At 38.0% G+C, this 20,862-nt stretch overlaps 6 protein-coding genes across 9 annotated transcripts; 1 reads left to right on the top strand and 5 right to left on the bottom strand.

Moving 5' to 3' along the window:
* Positions 1-399: 399 nt before the first annotated feature.
* LOC147294958 (Pectin lyase-like superfamily protein) lies at positions 400-4,004 on the bottom strand. Of its 2 annotated transcripts, XM_086232031.1 has the most exons (10): positions 3,889-4,004; positions 3,085-3,272; positions 2,834-2,962; positions 2,525-2,695; positions 2,401-2,421; positions 2,079-2,286; positions 1,677-1,758; positions 1,403-1,511; positions 1,168-1,284; positions 400-982 (listed from the first exon to the last, which is right to left on the bottom strand). In XM_086232031.1, exons 2-10 carry the CDS (start codon positions 3,265-3,267, stop codon positions 668-670), a joined length of 1,335 nt encoding a protein of 444 aa, XP_086088157.1. In that variant the 5' UTR covers positions 3,268-3,272; positions 3,889-4,004; the 3' UTR covers positions 400-667. The 2 variants fall into 2 exon arrangements, with proteins under 2 accessions (XP_086088157.1, XP_086088156.1); XM_086232030.1 differs by lacking the exon at positions 3,889-4,004 and having other exon boundaries at positions 3,085-3,349.
* LOC147294957 (PPR superfamily protein) lies at positions 3,993-6,044 on the bottom strand. The gene has a single exon (XM_086232029.1). The coding sequence runs from the start codon at positions 6,042-6,044 to the stop codon at positions 3,993-3,995; it is 2,052 nt and encodes a 683-aa protein (XP_086088155.1).
* Positions 6,045-6,298: 254 nt separating this feature from the next.
* Positions 6,299-9,073, bottom strand: LOC147294956 (Peptidase C15, pyroglutamyl peptidase I-like protein). Of its 2 annotated transcripts, none has more exons than XM_086231952.1 (5): positions 8,916-9,073; positions 8,283-8,609; positions 7,533-7,637; positions 7,381-7,428; positions 6,299-6,767 (listed from the first exon to the last, which is right to left on the bottom strand). In XM_086231952.1, exons 2-5 carry the CDS (start codon positions 8,544-8,546, stop codon positions 6,525-6,527), a joined length of 660 nt encoding a protein of 219 aa, XP_086088078.1. In that variant the 5' UTR covers positions 8,547-8,609; positions 8,916-9,073; the 3' UTR covers positions 6,299-6,524. The 2 variants fall into 2 exon arrangements, with proteins under 2 accessions (XP_086088078.1, XP_086088079.1); XM_086231953.1 differs by having other exon boundaries at positions 8,283-8,605; positions 8,916-9,004.
* Positions 9,074-10,452: 1,379 nt separating this feature from the next.
* Positions 10,453-11,355, top strand: LOC147294955 (cytochrome b-c1 complex subunit 8-like). The gene is made up of 2 exons (XM_086232777.1): positions 10,453-10,676; positions 11,061-11,355. Exons 1-2 carry the CDS (start codon positions 10,507-10,509, stop codon positions 11,107-11,109), a joined length of 219 nt encoding a protein of 72 aa, XP_086088903.1. The 5' UTR covers positions 10,453-10,506; the 3' UTR covers positions 11,110-11,355.
* A 1,711-nt stretch (positions 11,356-13,066) lies between these two features.
* Positions 13,067-16,370, bottom strand: LOC147294954 (uncharacterized). Its single transcript, XM_086230768.1, has 8 exons — positions 15,426-16,370; positions 15,193-15,226; positions 14,706-14,927; positions 14,497-14,586; positions 14,185-14,250; positions 14,006-14,097; positions 13,876-13,923; positions 13,067-13,534 (listed from the first exon to the last, which is right to left on the bottom strand). The coding sequence occupies exons 1-8, from the start codon at positions 15,791-15,793 to the stop codon at positions 13,417-13,419; spliced, it is 1,038 nt and encodes a 345-aa protein (XP_086086894.1). The 5' UTR covers positions 15,794-16,370; the 3' UTR covers positions 13,067-13,416.
* An 888-nt stretch (positions 16,371-17,258) lies between these two features.
* LOC147294953 (CRS2-associated factor 2, chloroplastic-like) lies at positions 17,259-20,359 on the bottom strand. 2 transcript variants are annotated; one of them, XM_086233856.1, is made up of 4 exons: positions 20,236-20,359; positions 19,638-19,693; positions 19,148-19,289; positions 17,259-17,718 (listed from the first exon to the last, which is right to left on the bottom strand). In XM_086233856.1, exons 2-4 carry the CDS (start codon positions 19,677-19,679, stop codon positions 17,327-17,329), a joined length of 576 nt encoding a protein of 191 aa, XP_086089982.1. In that variant the 5' UTR covers positions 19,680-19,693; positions 20,236-20,359; the 3' UTR covers positions 17,259-17,326. The 2 variants fall into 2 exon arrangements, with proteins under 2 accessions (XP_086089982.1, XP_086089983.1); XM_086233857.1 differs by lacking the exon at positions 19,638-19,693.
* Positions 20,360-20,862: the final 503 nt, after the last annotated feature.

The raw sequence follows: 20,862 nt of genomic DNA, 5'->3' as shown, positions 1-20,862 counted from the left end.
GCATATGTAGTAGGCTGTTAACAGACTCCAGAACTTCGTGAACAAGTCAGTGATTGATTCTTTATGATGCACATGCACAGCTTCTATTTAGCATTTAAGTTCCATTGCTGCAGACAAAGCTTTTGGTTAGACTGGTTGGGTTCTGAATGTCATTATGTCCAATAATAAATCACAGTTTCAGTTGACTGGATTCCAATATCCAAGTGGTCCTTAATTGTCATTATTTGCAACTAGTGTCTAATTGTTGCTATCCCAAAAATGAAATACATTTGATACCATGTTTGAATGGTGATGGGCTTCTTTTTTTTTTTCATTTTGGGCTGGGGACTCATTATCCCTGAAATTTGGTATCGGCCCAGGGGGGCTTGGGCCTTCTTGGGGCTAAAATTGTCATAGAAATGAATACTGCTGACTTTGACTAGAAGATAGTACCTTAATTAGTTTCATTATAACTATATAACTATATATGATTACACTGTCCGCAACTTCCCTTAAAATTTGACATGGTACCTCAAACCTCCTCCAAGAATCTTACATTACTAGAGAGCAATCTACAAGCTCATTAACCCTGTTTAGTATACTATCAAACAGTTTTTTTTTTTTTTTTTTTCTTTTTGGGTATATTTATCAAACAGTTATTTGATTATGTGTATATAGGGGAGCTAAGTCAGAGTTCAGTATGCATAATATTCTCTGTGCTGGAATCTGCAAGCTCAGCTTGGGCTGTCTGATCAATGACTATGTAGTCTTTGTCATGGGAACTTAGACAATCTGCTGAAGGATGCACAACACCATACCCGAAACCTTCAGCGGAGTTGCAATATGTCTCCACCATGCCATCCTTCATTTCTAAGTTGACGTTACTCAGGACTAGGTGGCTGCATGGAACTGTGTCACTGCAGGCAAATTTCATGGCCTTCTCACTCTTTGTAGTTCCGGTAATGTTCCGGTACATGATTTGGCTTATTTCCACAGCTGATGTCTGAGATGTCGAGAAAAAGAAAAACAAGTCACAATTAACAGAAATTTTGATGGGATGACTTAAATACTCATTGCCTCAAATATTTTGGTTATGGTCAGTTTAAGTCAAGAGTTGGGAGTTTATGCTATGATCAAAGTCAAATGGCAGAGACCTCAGAGATGAATGAAGGAAACTTGGAGCATTACCTGATTTTTACAAGCTTTGGGGGAATCACAGTAAAACTGATCTATGATGATGGGGTTTGATACATCATCCATCCTCACATTTTGGAATCGGACTCCACGAACATAACCGGAACCTCCCTATACATGGACACCCATAGGGGGAAAAAAAGGAAGAAAGGAAAATTGGTCATTCTCATCATAAGAGTATTGACAATGTTACCATAAGAAAAATGTCTCCAATTAATAGCTTAAAAACCTGCCAAGTCTTAATCCTGAGGCCATTGGTAGTCTCCCTGAGGACTGCTGTCTCCAAGACCACTTTTGTGACTATGCCAGTGGAGTTGTCCTTCCCAAGGCTTCCGATGCTAAGTATCAGAATTTTGTACCAATAAATACAATGAAAATAAAAGTTTCAGTCATACTTAAATCTTAAAGGAAGGATGATTCTTTTGAGCCTGCTATGTGTCTCTTTTGGGAGATAATGGGACCCACAAACTATAGGATTAGTGTACAGCAAAATTAGATGGTACCTGATTCCATGTCCTGGTCCACAATAGATTCTCTTCATCTTAACATTGGAGGTAGCATTGACAATTGAGACGCAATCATCCCCTGAATATCATATTCAAAATCAACATGAAACACAATGGTCAGTATAATTTCTTGAAATTTTCAAGTGCCATGTGGTTGTGCATTCTTCACTTGGAGAAACTTAGTCATGCATGTGTGGGAATTTTATTCAAAAGTACGTGAACTTGTTTCCCTTGCTTAATGCTTGGTTCTTGACTTCTTTCAGTTGTCATTTGTATGTTATCAACTCCTATCTTGTAGGATGATATTCCTACTCCGAATAACCATTTTGCATTCCAGTTACTACTTTTGATCTATGAAAATAAGATGATAAGAAATGATATTGAAGCAAGTTTGAGAACCTGTTCCAATATAGCAGTCTTGGAGAATCACATTAGTAGATTGAGTAATATGGATTCCATCAGTGTTGGGACTGTCTCCTGGAGCCGAGACTTTGACTTCAGTAACTTGCACGGAGTCAGACCGAGCGATAATGAAATGCATCTGTTGGCTGTTCTGGATGGTGAGACCTTTTACCTTTATAGCTGAGCTTTTATCAATAGTCAATGCCTGCAATTAAAACCTCAACTTAAATTCTATCCAGTGATCCTGGTCTCATATCATTTGAATGAATTGTTTTCTGGGAGTATTGTTGTAACTTGTAATTAAGGGAAAGGTACTTACTGTTGGTGCTCCTCTGCAAGGCTGTAGAAAAGGGAAGAGACAGAGAGATAAATTTATGTCAATGTTTATTTTTTGAATTCAAGTACTTGGATACAACAGAAACTATAAAGTTCCAAAAATTTACATTTGTCTTGTTCTTCTTGCATGATGAGGCCCACCATTTACTGCCTGAGCCATCAATAACTCCATGCCCTTGAAAAATGACTCCCGTCAGTTTAGAGAAATCAAGCCATGTTCGTGAAAATTTTGGATCCCAGTTATTTGGCTCATCTGGTGCTACTACTGTTCCGTCAATCTGTACATCAATTAAACCACAGTATGATCTTATCATTGATGATGAGAATGAAGATGGATTATAAAGAGTTATTGTTACAAAACAGATCTAAGGAGGGCAGATATTAATTTGGACATGAATATTTGTATTACAGATTACCTGGATGACTAGACTATCTGCGCATGGCCCTTCAAATTTTGTTGCATTTACTAGATAACGGCGTTCTTGGGGTACCAAGAAAACTGCTTTTTTTGTATTGCAAGCAATATCCCAGGCTTTTACGAAAGCCTACAAATAATGGCATTGTAGAAGAATAAATGCCAACAATTATGGTCATAGAAGCTCGTTCAAGTAAATGAAGTGCATTTGAATGACAAAGAATGTCCAGATATACAACTGTGCATGCTCACCTGAGTATCATCAGAAACTCCATCTCCAACTGCACCAAAGCTATCCACGTTAACAAGAACCTTGCTACCACGTTCACTTGTCCATGATGGGATCTCGAAAGTGTCCACCTCATTGTCTTCCTCTATGTCAAAGCTTTCAAGCTCATCAAGCTCATCAAACATGCCAATGTTGTCATATACCATGTTTCCTGCAACTCCATAAACTGCTATCAACATACCAAAAAAGGAAAAAAGGAAGAATTTATCCATGTTTGTCTCTTCTGGCTGTTTTGCAAGATTGATTGATTTGTATAAATTTCAATGAACAATGGGTTATAATTTATATGTGTAGATTAGTACATGGAAATGAAGGGTTTTGTGGGGTATATGGCTTGGCTTGAAAGTAGATGAAGATGTTACATTTTCAACAAGCCCACACTTTAAGCAAGGGAAAAATTTTGTTCTTTGCTTTACTCCTAAATCAGTACACAAAAATACACTATCATAGTGTTCATGGATTCAGTCCTTGGCATCTCTTTCAGGATAGAAGGAAAGTAAAAATGGATCGGCAAAGTTGGGCAATTTGAATTTAATGTATTTGAAATAAAACATTAATATACAGATACAATATATTGTAATCGTATAACAAAATTAAAATGCATTTCTTTATAAGAAAAGAAAAAGAAAAGGTCAACGGGTTAGTTAGACCAAACAGGGTGACAAATATACATATATTTTTCTATTCACTTCATGCACACCTAATGCTTCACCCAATAGAAAGCAAAAATACAACAATAATAATAGTTCTATTTAGAAGATGTAGACCTCACAAGAAGGGGACCAGCTTCATGAAGATATAGCTGAAAGCACACTGCTAAGGCTCTGGGGTCAATGAACAATCCGATCAGCTGGCTCCATCATTCAATATGCTAACAGTGGCGGTTACTGTTTACCTCCACCAAACTACGGCCTATCTCCCTTGTCACTTTCCGTGCTATTGCACATTCTCTGATTTGGATAGCAGTGTCAAACTCTCCAATTTCAGAATAGAAGTTTGAAGCTTGCAACCAAATTGCAGGGTCTTCTGCCTCAAGCTTCAACAAAGTTTCTACTATTCGCCTTCCCACTGTTTCATTCTTGTGTACCCTACAACTCCGCAACAATGAGCTCCACATCACACAGTCACCATTCCCTGGTGCCTGCTGCAGCAACTCTTCAGCTTCATCTAGCAAACCTGCCCGGCCTAAAAGATCAACCATACATGAAAAGTGCTTTTTGTCCGGCGAAATCCCATATAATTTTTTCATTGAATCAAACAGTAATCTTCCCTCTTTAACCAGCCCAGAATGGTTGCACCCACTTAACACACCCAAAATTGTCACTTTATCAGGTTTCAGACCCTTTGTGGCCATTTCTTGAAGCAAATGAAGACCTTCACTTCCGATTCCATTTTGGGCGTATGCATGGATAATCGAGGTAAAACAGATGACATTTGGTGAAGGAAGTTCTTCAAAAACCTGGTGAGAAAGCTTGACATGACCACATCTTGCATATGCATCGATCAGTGAACACGAAACCGCAATATCAGATTCAAAACCTGACTTTATTGCACAACAATGCAACAACTTGCAGCTGCCCAAACTTGTCAGAGCGGATACTGATAAAGCTTTCAGGGACGTGGATAGAGTAACTTCATCAAGACCAATTCCATCATCAACCATCAAACCAAACATCTCCACCACATCCCCAATAGCACCACAGTGCAACAAAGAGGTCATTAATGAATTACAACACTCCAAAGTTCTCTCATTGACAATTTCATATACGGACACCGAACTCTCAATGTCACTGCATTTCCCATACATGTCTATTAGAGCAGACTGAATATGAACACTCCCACCGTGATCAAAACCCGATTTCACAACGTAAGAGTGCATCTGCTTTCCAAGTTCAATATTCTCAGTCCTACTAGCCAAATTCAAAAACCCAACAAATGAACGGATTGATGGCCTCTTCCCCCAAAACTGCATACTAGAAAATAATTCAAGAGCATCAAGCAGTAAACCATTATCAGCATAGACCCAGACAATTGAATTCCATGAAATCACATCCTCCATTGGAATAGCTTCAAATGATTTTTTTGCATCAGTCAAGCTCCCACAAGCAGAGTATAAATCCACCAGAACATTGGCAACAAATATATTCGATTCTACCCATCCATCCATAACAACACGGCAATGTAGCTGCTTTCCTTCATCTAAGAGCCTCCAATTACTGCATCCGCGAATCAAATAACAATAAGTAAGCCCATTTGGCTCCACACCATCCAATTTCATCCTGGCATGCGTACCATATAGCTCACCCGTTCGACCAAGTGCACAAAACCCACGTAACAACAAATTCCATGCGGCTAAGTTTCGCTCCGGCAACTCATCAAACAACTTCAAAGCTACATTATCCAGTCCCATATGCAAATAAAGGTCAACAAGAGAGCTCCCCACAAACAAATTCAAGCTCCATCCAAGGGAGACAACTCTGCAATGCACTTGAATTCCTTCTCTATAAAACCCTGCGTCGGTACAAATACCCAAGACTGAAGAAAACGTAGACGCACTCTCTCTAATTCCTTGCGAAACCATTTCACTATAGAGGTTAAAACACTGTTCCGGAAGCCCATATCGGCCATGCCCAGAAATGAGCAAGTTATAGGTAACAACATCGTACACAGGCATTTCGTCGAACAATTTGAGGGCATAATTTAACTGCCCAGATTTGATCAAGTTGTCTAATTTTCGGTTGTTGGCGTAAACATGTTCATGAGCATTGGCTTCAAAGTAGGAGTCCAAAAGCAGAGGTAAGGTTGATGAAGCTATGGGTATGTTACAGTTTGGTGCAAACGTTGTTTTGGTCCGTACAGAAGACAGTGACAGTAACCTAGTAATTCGCATTGCCCATGCGCCTCTCTGAAGTAAAATTGACATCTGATTCTGAATATCTTAATTGGATTTAATTACCCTTGAAAGGGATTTGGATTATATATACGTGTAAGGCAAGATGCGCTAATAGAAAGTAGAAACCTTCTACACTTAACGGCTTTGCTTTGCTTGGAAATTGCATTTTATCAGTACAATTCCCACAAGATACAGTAATGTAACCATCAGCAACTCCCATATTCAATCCAAAAATTTATTGTAAAAGAAACTCAATTCATGTTTAGAAATTAATGCTTGTAATATGCAGATGAAAGACCCAAGATACATTTGAGAAGAAAAGAATAAGTACCATCACAAGATAGAGCTGGATTTTTTTTCACATTGATGGCACTTCCTGGACAATAGGACAGCCATTTCACTCACCAAAAGGCAAACAGCAAACAACAAGTTCATACAGATTATTATACAATTATAATGATATTGACATTTGACACCATTGATTTACAAAGAAGCATTCAGATCATAACACTAGTAGCATGTTGCTGCAATAGCCTCCAAAAGTGAGGCCGCAAAGCGCATCTGAGTTTCTTCATCAATTCTTGAAAAGAGGGGAACATGGACAAATAGAGATTTGTGACCCTTTTCTTCTGCAAAACGGAGAGATTGATAGTAGACATAATTGCACACGAAACGTCCTGCATCATCTGATATTGCAACATCATATCCTTTCTTCTTCAAGATCTTAAGGATTGCCTCAATCGAGCAACAAGTCTTCAAGAACCAAATGGTGGAAAAGTTAGCCCACATGAACACTTTTACAGAGAGAAGGGGGGAGAGGGATTGCAAGAGCATGATAAAATTTTTTGGGTGGTGAGACATTATGACAAGATCAATGATTAGTGATTCAATTATGACTTCAACAATATGGTAGCATTAATTTTTTTAGTATATAATTTTACGTAAAAAACTTCCTAGGGTAAGCAGCAGTTCCCCTTTCAATTTTAATTAGAACTAGTAGAATTACTGACAAGACTATTTCATTTCAACCATAACTCATCTAACACTTTATAGGTTAGATAAATTAAGCACACTGATATGTTGACATTATCATTACATTCTACATCTCAATATTAAACCCCGCATAATGAAGCCTTTTCATCAGTTGCTTATATAAGAAAAAGCAGCAGTTCTGCAAAATGTTATTCAGAACAAAGTCAAATTATATATTAAAGTTGCTCCTAAGTATTGACACCTGGAAGCTAACAGCATATCAAAATTTTCACAAGGAACATTCATCCATTATAATGATCAATGAACTGCGAAATATAAAATTATAAATTTTTTATCTTTATAAATAAAATTCCAAACAGATTATACAAAGTACCTCTCTAGCTCGAGAGGTTTCACCATCCTCAGGGATTATTGGGACTTGCTGGAAAAAGAAAAGAAAATTAAGTTTAACAATATGAGTGATAATATAAACCTTGGTAAATAAAAAAAACAATAGACCATTAAGACAGAAAGAACGATATCCACCTGAGGTTGCCATCCTAACTCATCTGGACAGCGGAAAGTGGCTTCGTTTACTGCTTGCCGCTCAATAGCAAATTTTAGAGCCCCACTATTCACCCCGAAGTGAAGCTGAAGAAGCAATGAAAGTAAAGTGTTTTAATAAAATACTGGGGAATGCCACTAACACATGCTTCTGCATAATCACTCTCCTTTTTAAATGTCATTTGCAAACTGTTCACGATTTATAAAAGTAGCTTATAAATCATTGTTCAAAACATTTATCTACAAAGCAACAGAACCTGACAAGAAGCCTATAGTGAGGCAGAAAAAATTTATGGCAAGTATGATATCAACGTCTTAGTTCTATTCTTCAGCTAATAATATCCTATGATGTTTTAATTTATGACAGGGGAGTGGTTATCATGGTAGTATAATGGACTGAACTGGAAGGTCCAGTGGATTACATGATTAACAAAAGCAGCTAAACAATCAGAGACCAAAATGTCTTCTCAGTCCTCACAAAGCAGTCATGCTACTTTAAGGAATCCTGGAGAATACCATTGAAGGACAGTCTAACTCCAGAGGATCTTTTAAAAATTCTTTTGGAACCAATGAGTTTTCAATATCCCAAACATGTCCAATTTCTAGGCTTCATTGAAAGGCAGTCAAGGAATACCATTTAACTTTCAAAATTCAAGTGCAAAAATTTTCAATTCTGGCCATTCAAATCCCCAAAAAGAAATTCAAGTTTGCAATCATAAAGGAGACACCGACCCATACAACTTGTTCATTGGGGGTATTATTCGTCCTTGAAATGCCAGACTCCATGGTCTTGTAAAGAGCGGGAAGTGCACCATCTCCTGCAGCTTCAAGAACAGTGCAGCTGCCAAGAGTGAGCCCAGCAGGCAATCCTCCTCTCTTTTCAACAAAGCCCCTTAGATTGTTCACTATAGTCTCTGTGGGATTCTCAGCAACCCCTTGGAACTTCTTGAACCCACTCACATTAATAACCACATTCTTTGGTCCTTCTGATCCCATTTCCTCACTCCCCACTTGAATACAGTTCCCAATCTTCGATAAACTCCACCAACACCGATCTACCTTATCAATACACAAAAATTAAAACTTTCAGTGCAATTGGACAATAACCCAACTTTTCTTTTTGAAAAAATCTAAACGTTTTGTTGAGGAAGAAAACCCATAAAAGATTTTGTAATAATCAGGTTAGTTCACTAGTGATTTAAGCACCAAACATTAAATATCACTAAAATTATATGCTTAGGTAAAAAAGATGGAAAATAGCATTGGAATTGTCAGTTGACCGATTAGTATTTCTTTACAAAAACAATGAAACAGGTCAAAAGATGAAAATATAAAAGAATAAGGCATAAATAATGTTTTGCAGACCTGGATGAGCAGACCTTGAAATTCAGGACGGAGCTCTCAACTCTGTGTCAACTTGTGAAGAATGAAAATGCCCTCAAATGGTAGAAGAAAGCAAAGCTGGCTTTGGCTTCTTGAGCCTTTTACTTTGCTGTGAAGAGACTAATTAATTGCCATTTGCTCGTTAATCTATTACGAAAATGCCATCATAATCCCCTGATCCACTCATCCACTATGCATAATACTGCCTGAGCAGACGGTGGAGTACGTCATCAGGTCTTTAATTAGAGGGCTGCTATTTGCACACCCTTTTTTTTTTTTTTGCACATCTTTTTTCTCTTTTTTTCTCCTACACACCCCATACACTTACTTCAAATTCAAAATCTCTCAACACACACCCAACCCATTACTAAAATACCCTCATTTCATTACACACCCTTCTTTCTTTTCCTCTATTTTTTCTCACATTCACACCCCCCTCCCCCTGTTTTTTTTTTTTTTTCTTCTTCTTCTCCAGCCAGCCAGCCAGCCCCTCCACCCAACCAGCCAGCCAGCCCCTCCACCCAACCAACCCAGCCCCTCAACCCCCTCACCCGACCCACCCCTCCCTCCCTCCCCCTTCGGCCTCCCCCCTCCACCCAACCCACCTAGCCCCTGCACCGACCCCCCCCGCAGCACCACCTCCTCTCTCTCTTCCCCAGCCCACCCCAACCCAGCCCCGACCACCCCTCATAGCCCACCCCAGCCCCGACCCACCCACTCAGCCCCTCACCGGACCACCTCATTCCCTCCCGCACCCCAGCCCTGTAGCAGCAGCACCTCCTCTCTCTCTCTCCTCCCGCGCGCAGCTGCGCATCCGTTCGACACTGGCCCGCCGAAAATGTCACACTCGTTCGGCAGGCATCCGCCGAACGATGTGAGTGTTGTTCGGTAGGTACCCACCGAACATCAAGGACCCGTTCGGCAAGTGCCCGCCGAACCAGCTACTAGGAGAGAGAGAGAGAGAGAGAGAGAGAGAAGGGCACGCCGGTGGTTGGAAGCCGCTGCGCGCGGTGGCTGGAGGGCTGGGGTGGTCGGGGCTGTGTTGGGGTGAGAAGGGGCAGGGCTGGGGTGGTCGGGCCTGGGTTGGGGTGGGCTGGGGCGGGGCTGGGGTGGTCGGCAGAGATGGTAGAGAGAGGGAGAATGGTGGTGGGCGTGGCTGTGCAAGCTTGAGAAAGATGGAGAGGTGTGTACGGGGGGGGGGGGGATGGGAATGGGGTGTGTGGGTGAGGGGAGGGTTAAAGTGGTATTTTTCTTGAGGCTTTTTTTTTTTTTTTCAAAAGGGGTGTGCAAAAAGAAAAAAGAGGGTGTGCAAATAGCAGCCCTCTTTAATTATTAAAGTCACCGTTGGCTTAAGTACTACGAGACGTGGCAGCCGCTAATTGGATAGATTAAAATGCAGGGAACCGTTGATCTTGAGACGGACGAGGGCTTGATTTGCAATCAGATCATGATAATGACAACAAAACGACGACGTGGTGATTCGTCGTTTGGTTTTCAATTAGGGTTATAGAGAGCGATAGAGGAGCATACGAGCGATAAGAGAAGCAAACGAGAGTTGACTGAGTCTGAGAAAATGGGGAAGCTACCGGTGAAGATGAAGGCAGTGGTGTACGCGCTGTCGCCGTTTCAGCAGAAGGTGATGCCTGGGCTCTGGAAGAATATCCCGGAAAAGATCCACCACAAGATCTCCGAGAACTGGCTCAGTGCCACCCTCCTTATCACCCCTCTCGTCGCCACCTACTCGTATGTATTTTTTCGATTTCTCTGTCTTTTTCAACCGATTGAAATTAGGGTTTTCATTAACTTCACAAATGGGCAACTGGGTCATAAGTATACTGTTGAAATTTGTGGTCAAATTGTTGCATTTAAGACTCAAATTGATTATGTGTAGCTTTACTTTAGCAGTAGAAGGACAAAAATGCATCCGATGAATTTGGGGGTTGTTAAGAATTAAGATCAGCTGCATCAGTAGATCCTGTGATGTGAATTTTGTTATGGTGGATACTAAAATTGATTCAAGTTTAACTTTTGATCATAGCTTCTCTCTCTTCTTACTACGTTTCATTCAAATGCTGTATTTTGATTTTGGTTTTTTCTTTTTGGGTATCTTGGATCAATTGGATGCAGGTATGTCCAGTATTACCAAGAGAAGGAGAAGTTGGAACACAGGTACTGAAGGTGTGCCTTGACTTTACCAAAAGAGCTTGGAAGTTTTCATGTTAGCTGCTGATAGACTATCTTCTCTCATGGCAACTACATAGGTTCTTCTTTGGGTTTGCTACTAAATTGACAGTTATGATGAATTGCGAAGTGTGTTTGAGTTTTATTGTTCTCAGAACATGTTTGTAATTTCTTCTTCAATTGTATGAAGTTGATATACAAATTTAAACTGCAATAATAAATTGAGACTGCAGGTTCTGTATCGTTGATCTTATTCAATTGTTGAATGAATAGTGAGTGCATGTTGTTCATAATCAATAAGCAAATATCCTTGTGTCCTGGCCAGTGAATTTGAGCTGGCTCGAATCATGGGTGTTGTATTACTTGTCAACCAATATAGATGAAGGTTTGATGCAAGGTAATTGCATAAGCCCTAGAACCTGCATTGTGGCAAGGTTGTTGGATCTTAAGCGAAAATTGATGGCGTTGACCACAATTATACGCTGTGATGCATGTGTAGTTGGTTTGGCACCATAGGATCTGCTGGAAAATTTGTTTGATGAAAGCATCTGTTTATGTAAGGACTGTGATGGGTCTGTTGAGCTTGCATGTGTTTATGTATGTTCTGAACTAGATACCCTTGTCCTAAATTCCTAGGCCAAATGACATTTTTGGTCCTTGTATTTTCACGAGATTTCTACTTTGGTACTGTACTTTTATTTTTGGCGAATTTTGGTCATGTATTTATTATACAATAGCAATTAAGTCCAAATAGTTTACATCTTTTAAATTGTTGACAGAAAATTCGACGTGAAAACACGTCCTTTGCACATGAGTGACATTTTAAATATTTCAATCCACCTAGATGTCTATTAAGCCCTTGCTCGTCATTTAACATATTTAGGCATCTAGGTGGAGTATCATCAATTTAAACGAGGTTAACGATTTAGACTTAATTGCTATCGTCTTCCAATACAGGATTGGAAGTATCATTTGGCCAAACTCCTAATATCCTAAAAAAGCATGTCATTGGGGCTATCACTATTGAGCTTCTCCCTAACTATGTGGATAGTCTGATTCATTGGTTGGGGAGCAAAATACTTCTTCAAGCAACTTGAGCTAATATGAACCCAATGCCATCCAAAACACGCTTTAATATAGAGAGAGAGAAGCAATCCTATCAAAACTAAACCCATGGTTTGGCCTTAAGTTGGCCTTCATTCCAACCAAAGTTACCAAACCATCCCAGGTGCTACCCAGTTGCTGCAAACTTCTCATAGAAAATCACAGACTATATTGTCACTAAAAAGGCTGGTAGCCACAATTGTGCCAGAAGGAAATCATACTCATGGAAGTGGCCCATCATTCATTTCAATTTTCATTCCTTCATTCACTTTCAAGTTTCAGACTATGAATTAAGACCCCAAAATTCACAGCAAATGCGAATAAAAACTCTAAGGATTGAAACAGTGGAAGTAAGAGGAGCAATGAAGAATGATTCCACACAATCAGATCCATGCTGCTTTCGCCGTTGATAAAAATAGTAGTAAAAAATGAAGAACCCTATAACGACTCTGACCTTTGATACTCTATTTGCAAAAGGCACCTGAATGATATTTTGACATAAGGCAAGCGTGGTGAAAAAGAAAACTCACGTGCTTATTTTCTGCAACCACATAAACAAAGTGACAGCAGATACCAAGGAATTTATTCAAAATCAAATGTATGACGCAAAATCCTTGTATCTGTAGGCGTTTGTCCTCTGATTGGTTCTATTCTTACGGTAACTTTTGGGGAAAGTTGAGATCCAGAATTTTGGGATTTGAATTGGTGCATATGGCACTACTCTTGTTAGTTATGTGCACTTGATAATTATATATATACAATTTGTCGTGTTACAAGTTAAAAGTTTACAGTTACTGTGACTATTATCAATGACCTATTCAATATCAAGTTTTTCTTCATAGAATTCTGTTTGATTATCTTTTTAATGGTCATTTCACTCTGCGATATTATGAGGAATTGTGATTTACATTCATCAAGTCGTACACAACAGAAGCTCGTATTTAAAATTGTACTCACCAAACCATAGAGTAATTAATCATAATATTGATATGTGCAAGTGTAGATGTCATAGCTGCCTCTGAAGAATGATGATCATCTACAGCTAATTATAATAGGAAGCCTGAACCACTAATCTTTCCCTTTATCCAGGCAAAAGAATAACATTGCTGCTAATCTTTATATGAAGTGGATTATGGTGGTGGTGGCACCATGGTAGCTTGGTGGTACAACACCCCGCCCGCAGTCCTTGTCTGGGTCCTCACCTCTCACTCTGACCAGAGTCTGGGAATGATCTTGACAACAACAAGTTCTTCATCCTAATTATTAAAGCAAAGATACCGTAGCATGGGATATGCATCAACCCAACCCCAAGATACCTGCAAAGTTCATGATGGTATGGTGAGTGATGGCAGAGCTGAATGAGATTCTGACAAATAGTTTATATATCTTTAATTACTACAACTAACAGCCTTGAAAAATCTACAAAACAAATAAAGCATGAAAACATTTAACAAATTTTGATTTTTGAGATTCTGCTGTAGGTGAAGTCATTAACATGTTTCTTTTTTTTTTGGCCAAAGTCATTAACATGTTTCAACTACTGGTAAAAGTCTTATTATTGAAGCAACCATTCTTGAAAACTATTTAGGGTCCAGTTCTGCGATTATTTGTTTGTTGAGAACATACAATTCCAGACTGAATGTGGTAAACATCATACCATAAGGGAGCATATGAAGATGACAAGTCAAGAAATGGATAAGGCCACCTGTAATAAAGAAATCATAATTATGAACAATAAATGTATTCAATCTCTAAAAGAAATGTAATGAATTCAAATGTAGTTTTACCACATAGATTTGCAAGCATGGATTATCCATTGAAAAACCACAAATATTCCCGTCCATAGCACAAAATATGCGATTCGAAACAATGGAAACCGCTGAAAGGAGGAGAAATGAATTTTTGTAAATCCTTGATCAGGAAATTAGAAGAAATGAAATTGAAATGAATAAGGAACAAAACTCACCAAGCAATTCAAAATTGCCTCACCAAGGAGGAAAACAGCATTGATTGAGTGCATACTGACAATCATCTGCAGTTGAATGGTGAGCAGACTCGTCAAACAAAAGGGGTTCACTATTATCAATTACAACAGTAACCCAACTGTTGTTACAAGAAGACAAATGAACTTGACTGACCGACATGATATTTAAGTATAAAGAAAATCAGTCCATTGGAAGGGCGGAATATCTGAACCTTAAAGTCATTAAAGAAGGCAATTAATGCACAGCTACAAGTACAGATAAACTCTCGATGGAATTATCATGGTCATACTTACAAAATTCAGTTTGAAATCTTTGGCTGTTAGAAATGGATACAGAATGAGCCAAAATACGCAATCAGTGAGCACCACGGCACCTCCACACATCTATACACAGAAACAAAGGGAAAGAAATGACAAGGTGGTGATAACTGAACTCAGAAATTACCTAACTTATAAGAATCCAATTTATCCAGAACTGCAGCCACGTATGGGAGAAAACCTACCTGATACATAATTTGAAAGGTGTAAACGCATGCACCTGCACCTTTGCGGGTGTGACCTTCTTCGTGAGTAAGACTTTTAGACATATTAGATGTATCTGCATTCTCTACAAGTGTTGGAGCAAGATAAGTGCCTCGCTCTGTGTCTCTTACATGATCAGCTCCATCCTCACCAACTCTATTTCGATATTTGTAACATCCACAAAGGGAGAGTGTAGATCCAAGCTACAAAATGAAGTTCAGAGCATAAGAAAATTAGAGACATTGACATTCAAGCAACTGAAACATAATGACTGTCATACTTATTATAGCCACTGGGAGATTAGCAGATAGACGGCTTTTTAATGTGTATTCAACTGAATAGCTGCCAATTAATTCTATTGAACATCTTTGAACGATAAGATTAACAAAAGAAAAATATCTTTCTAGTTTTGTATTTATCATACTAAATGCAGGTTTGTTCAAGACCCTTAAGAGTTGAAAATCATACCCCAAAATAGATTGTGACCAAAGAAAATGTCCACCTGTTGAGCACCATAGGGAAAAAAATAGTATAATCAGCATATAAGGTATCTATAAGCTGGTGGAGTCTCTCACTCCTTGAACAGAACAATTGAATTTTGTGCATACACAATTAATGCAATGAGCTTCAAATTTGTGGGAATCCACTCCTCAAAGATTTTTTATGATTACGAAGTTGAAAGATACAGGTAGATAGCTTACTGAGTATAAAAGAAAAAAATGCCACCTCCATCAAGAACAACATTGGCAACTATCAAGGCCAACAGCACAACGAAAGCAATTATTCTGTAAGCAAGTAGCCAAGCGGGATGAGTTCCTTTAAGACATGTCTTCCAGGCTTCATCCTCGTACAAAGACCCTACTGTTTCTCGTTGATTTTCTCTCCTGTCCATTCTTGATTTGTTGAAACCTTCATATTTCCATATAAGAATTGAGGCCAGAACCATACTAGTTCCAATCCATATTGCACAGAGTAAGAATCTCCAGTTCAACCAATAACTTGGATCAGTAGTATCCGCAGTCATGATGGGATGCCAAGTATGGTTCGACGATCCTGTTAAGAAACTCATGGGTTACTTACTTGTACTTGCTCCACTAATTATGTTATCTAATTTGGATCCCAGGTCTATGTGTTTAAATGAATATGAGTAAGTCTATACTCATCAAAATCAAATACCATCAGATTTCAGTAGCAAAACTTAAGTAGCAATAGTTCTAATGTGAAATGTTAGCCAAAAAACAATTGAAATGTTAAAGGGTAAAGAAAAATGTGATAATGGTGTATGAATTGAGCCGAATATTTTCCAAAACTCATTTGGAAATTATCAAAATATGAAACCCAGAATTAAAGTAAGCTTCGGAGTTATTCCATTCTAACAACACCATTACTGCCAGAAGAGAAAGAGTTTAATAAAATACGTTCTGATAAATAAGAAATTTGAAGTATAAAGTTCAGACCCAAATTAAATATTTAGAAAAATAACAGTAATCTTCAAAGACAAAAGTAACAAGCAAAGTAGTACAAAATTAGAGCTTCAAGAAGCCACAAAAAATTTCAATTTATTATTCACACACTAGGAATGAAATGGAGTATAATTTTTAAATTTTGTAGTTAAATTGTGTCATATACAAATTCACTTGAAAACCAAATAGCAGAGCTCAAGAACTAATATGTGTTCTCATGAATAGAATATATGAAGAAGAAGAGAGATTCCTTACTTTAAAGTGGGTTTTACCCCAAGAAGGTCACCATCGCATTCAAACGAGAAGAATAAGGATGATTCCTCTGAAAAGGAAAGGTGTGTTCGCAATGAATTTCAATGTAAAATAGGATGCTTTGCTTCTTCCTTCTTCCTCCCCTCACACAAAGAGAGAGAGAGAGAGAGAGAGAGAGAGAGAGAGAGAGAGAGAGAGAGAGAGAGAGAGAGAGAGCGAAACAAAAGGGAGGGTGTGGATTAGTTACTTTTTTTATTTGGTTGCCTGAAGTTTTTATATGACTGAGGTTTTGTCGTCTGATCTTTCCGTTGCCGCTGTGGGATGGTAGAAGATTAAAGAAAGCAAAGACAGAATCAATTTTTCTTCTTCTCAAGTCAGAAGTCAAAAACCAACTAATAAATTTTGATATTGTATTATTCATTTTCGCGTGGGATTGGATAATGCTACGTTCTTTTCTCCAGAACTTGCAAACCACTTAAACGAGTCCACGTGGACCTCATGAAAAATGGATGCCTCTCTTTTGGTTGCTATATTTACTACCCACTTCACCAAACCAAATTTGGTTGCTATTTTGGTTTGTTTGCTAGTCCCTTGTTTGATGGCTTGATTCAAGTTTATATTTGAGAACCAAATGGCAAATGGTATCATTTCCATCAAGCAAGTAGTATTGATATTTGTAAAAAGCTTAAAAAATAAAAATAATGTTTTATGTTGTCAACCAAACAATATTTATGATTTCAGCATATTAGAGCATAGCAGTGCCAGGACTTGGTTGTTGGCATAGGGTAAATGATAACAAGGGACTAAAAGATAACAATGTGAAATTATAAACCAGAGGCTGCCTTGGAGATACTAATGAAATTAATCATGATCAAGTTTTTCTGCTATTACATCAAAACAGGTAATGACCCCAAGGGGACTGAATCACTATCATAAAATGCATCATCATCACTATCATCACTATAATCATAATCATCTTTGTTACTATAGACTTCATATTCACCACTATAAGGGTCACGTTGGGGAACCTCAGACTCTTGGACTGAGCTGCTGGTACCATCTTCACTTGACAAGATTAATGCTGGATAGGAGTGCTCTGTGGCCTGTGAAACACCCTCAAATTCCTCCACCTTCTTCAGAAGAGCATCGGGATCAAGGTCAATTTCATCCAGCAACAGTGCTTTGTTCGAGTCAATTGAGCGTTTCCACAGAGACATCATTTTAGGGCTTGTTATCACTGTTTTGGCATCAGGCTTACAAGAATTATCATTATCTTGGCCTGAAAAGCCACAATCAAAGCATAAAAAGCATCACAGGAGAATATAAGTGCTTCAAGTATTGAAAAAATTTGGTTGCTATAGTTTTATTACTATATAATACAGAGAAAAAAAAATCATGTACTAGCAATATAAAAGTTCCTATCTATCCAGCAAAAGAAAAAAAACAAAATGCATAACATAAAAAACAAAAGAGGAAATTACAAATTTGGTCTACTTATTTTATACATAGTTCAATTTTGGTCAACGATCTTTTTTAAGTTCAATTTTGGTCCACTTATTTTATACTTAGTTCAATTTTGGTCCACGATCCTTTTTAAATTATGATTTTAAATCATTTTTGTTGTGTTTTCTTCAATTATAATTGAAGTATAAGTTATATTTTATCATTTCTTAGTCATAAGAACCAATTTGGAGTATTAGAATTAAAGAGAATTGAAGTTTGAAAAATCTGAAAAATTTTCTACGAAAAATTAGTAGTTTCGGGTACCCTACTTTGGAGACAATTATTTGAGTTTTAGAACTCCGATTTAAATGATCTTTATATGGTTGTAAAGAGGAGATGCATAGCTTTAAAACAAGTATATGTTTGCTGAATTTGGCTGAGATTTGATAGGTTAAAAGGCGGGACAATTTTAAGAAAACAAATATGGACCTTTATTGAACAAGTAAAACAATTAGTGAACCAAAACAGAACTTAAAAAAGATCGTGGACCAAAATTAAACCATGTATAAAATAAGTTGACCAAATATGTAATTTCCTCAAAAACAAAATACACAGCATAAAGACTTTGTCCACGTGCAATCTTCAAATTAGTAATTATCTGTGCATGAAAGAGAGAGAACTGCTTAAAATTTAGTTCTGGAGAATACAATTTCTAGGAAGCTGCGTCTCTTGTTTAAAATCGGTTCAACAAAATTTAGTTCTCAAGAATGTAATTTCTAGGATACTGCTTCTCTTGTCAGCAGCTGATATGGACTTTTCCTAAAAAACAGGCTGCAACCCTACCTGCCTTTTCCAAGATTACTTGAAAGGCAGAAGCTTCCTTCAATTTGGATTGAGATGAAGCCCTAAAACATCACACCATGTCTATTCTAATCATGAGGTCTACCATCCATGACACTGAACAAAAGGCCCACATGATGGTGAAATCATGTTAAAGCCCTTCAAAAAATTTCTTCCAGTTTTACAATTAGCAACCAACATGATTTCAGACCAAACAAAAAGCGACATGATCAATAGAAGATTATAAAATGCATAAGATTCAAGTGCCTCCTTATTACCCCTGCATAATAATCACCCCACTCTTATCTAGACATGATGTTAAGTTAATATAAGCTTATGACAGAGATAATCTCCTGAATCATGGGTTTATTATTAATTTGTAGTCGGTTTAAAAAATATTCATGCATATGCATTGTAACTTGTACCCCTCTCTGTTGATGATAGAATATCAACATCAGCAGGTTCGGAAGGTGAAGGTGCCGCTTGGTACATTGATATCCAATCTGGTCCCCTCCACATCAATATCTGTTCATCATCAAAAGAAAGTAGCACACAAGGAACCAATTCCTGTAAACAAGTGGAGTGGTAAACGGTTAGTGGGAAACTAAGAGCATGGTATTCAGAATGATTGAGGCAACCCTTTACAGAATATAAACACCATCAAGCAATTTTTTAAGATACTATCTGGCACTTGTAAGAAGCAATGCAATCCATTTACTGATCATTGTGAGTCAAATAGAAATAAGTACCTCTGAAAGGTTTTGAAAGCCAAAAATTATAATTTTTTTTTTTAAAGAAGAAAAGCCAGTTTCACATGTGAAACCTCAAAAGAGTACCATTTCTTACAGGGCTTATACAGGATCAGGCTAAAAGATATCGGAAGAAGAGTTATAAGAACAGAAGATGTATACGAACCTTAAGCTTAGAGCCTAATTTTTTGTAATCACTTGCATGCATCCCCTGCAGTCAATCTTTACCAAAGGACTTCCTTCAACATCTCTCACCAAGGTGATGTATACTCCATTTTTGGCAGCAATTTGACAGAAACATAAAAAGAGTATGAAATAATTATCTTTGGAAGTTTAGAACCTTGGTAATGCATGTCTATTAAATTGTTAATCTTAATCACAAATCAATGTGACAGTTAATTTTTTAATTAAAGAGCTCTGAACCCGCAATGAAAACTGAATTTAGCTGCTTGTCGCAGCCAAAAAGATCAATTCATTGACATCATCTGATACAGAGCATGGTTTTAATGCTTTAAACAATAATTTTGGAACACAAGGACCACTGACACTGGAGGATCAAATTTGGACCCTTTTGAAATAACAATACAGAACATATAAATTGACTATCTCATTATACTTAAAAAAAGCCTTGCTTCACATCTTATGGCTCCAGTTGCTTGGAACAAGATCAAAAAACGAGACTAAGTCAGCAAATAAACCTTTTATGACAATTGACAGGGTGTTCGCATATCAGAATGAGCAATGCACTTAGTAGGGACAATTACCTAATTTACATATTGGCAAAAGTCTTTTCCCTTTGTTCCGCAATTCTTCAGCTTGAGCTTTTATAGTTGTAGTTTCTTCCGCAAAAGAGATAAACTACACCGCCAACTCGATGGATGATCTTTCCCCCAGTTCTTTTCTGGAATCATATACAAAACCTGAGTTTTATCAAGTTTGATAAAACTTGATTTAAACCTGAGTCTTCTGTGTGGCTGGACTCAGACTTGGTTTAATTAGCTTGCCAAAACGACGTCGTTTTGGCAAGTTTAGAACTCAAAAAACAACATACGCATCTCACGTGACACTTGACACCTTCATCTTCCTCACCAATCTGTTCAGCCGTTCTTAATTTCTCTCTATCATTTTCACAAACACTTGCTTCTCTTGCCCCTCTGCCTGCCACTGCTGCCAGTAACACCCCAATCTTCATGGGGTCAAAAATTTCTTTCAAGCCCAGCAATTCTGGATTCATGGGGTCAATTGACCCCATTGTAGATCCGCCCCTGAACTACACCGCCAACTCGATGGATGATCTTTCCCCCAGTTCTTTCCTGGAATCATATACAAAACCTGAGTCATGGATGTGCTCGGGTTGAAGAGCAAATTTGTCCTTTATATTATAGATGACG

The sequence above is a fragment of the Dryas octopetala genome, chromosome 2 (genome assembly GCF_963921425.1).
Source record: "Dryas octopetala chromosome 2, drDryOcto1.1, whole genome shotgun sequence".
Lineage (NCBI taxonomy): Eukaryota > Viridiplantae > Streptophyta > Magnoliopsida > Rosales > Rosaceae > Dryas > Dryas octopetala.
Note: the sequence above shows the minus strand (reverse complement) of the source record. Positions and strands in the feature narration are given on the sequence as shown.

Coding starts and splice junctions, on each gene's coding strand:
- LOC147294958 (XM_086232030.1), bottom strand. CDS start 3,333: ATGGATAAATTCTTCCTTTTTTCCTTTTTTGGTATGTTGATAGCAGTT. Junction 1,759..2,078: donor AGACTGCTATATTGGAACAG/GTTCTCAAACTT, acceptor TATGATATTCAG/GGGATGATTGCGTCTCAATT. Junction 983..1,167: donor CCAAAGCTTGTAAAAATCAG/GTAATGCTCCAA, acceptor TCGACATCTCAG/ACATCAGCTGTGGAAATAAG.
- LOC147294957 (XM_086232029.1), bottom strand. CDS start 6,044: ATGTCAATTTTACTTCAGAGAGGCGCATGGGCAATGCGAATTACTAGG.
- LOC147294956 (XM_086231952.1), bottom strand. CDS start 8,546: ATGGGATCAGAAGGACCAAAGAATGTGGTTATTAATGTGAGTGGGTTC. Junction 7,429..7,532: donor AGTTAGGATGGCAACCTCAG/GTGGATATCGTT, acceptor TTCTTTTTCCAG/CAAGTCCCAATAATCCCTGA. Junction 6,768..7,380: donor AAACCTCTCGAGCTAGAGAG/GTACTTTGTATA, acceptor TGGTTCTTGAAG/ACTTGTTGCTCGATTGAGGC.
- LOC147294955 (XM_086232777.1), top strand. CDS start 10,507: ATGGGGAAGCTACCGGTGAAGATGAAGGCAGTGGTGTACGCGCTGTCG. Junction 10,677..11,060: donor CCTCTCGTCGCCACCTACTC/GTATGTATTTTT, acceptor AATTGGATGCAG/GTATGTCCAGTATTACCAAG.
- LOC147294954 (XM_086230768.1), bottom strand. CDS start 15,793: ATGAGTTTCTTAACAGGATCGTCGAACCATACTTGGCATCCCATCATG. Junction 14,587..14,705: donor CCTTTCAAATTATGTATCAG/GTAGGTTTTCTC, acceptor TTCTGTGTATAG/ATGTGTGGAGGTGCCGTGGT. Junction 14,098..14,184: donor AGGCAATTTTGAATTGCTTG/GTGAGTTTTGTT, acceptor TCCTCCTTTCAG/CGGTTTCCATTGTTTCGAAT.
- LOC147294953 (XM_086233856.1), bottom strand. CDS start 19,679: ATGCATGCAAGTGATTACAAAAAATTAGGCTCTAAGCTTAAG. Junction 19,290..19,637: donor AATTAGGCTCTAAGCTTAAG/GTTCGTATACAT, acceptor ACTTGTTTACAG/GAATTGGTTCCTTGTGTGCT. Junction 17,719..19,147: donor TCTATCATCAACAGAGAGGG/GTACAAGTTACA, acceptor GTGGCTTTTCAG/GCCAAGATAATGATAATTCT.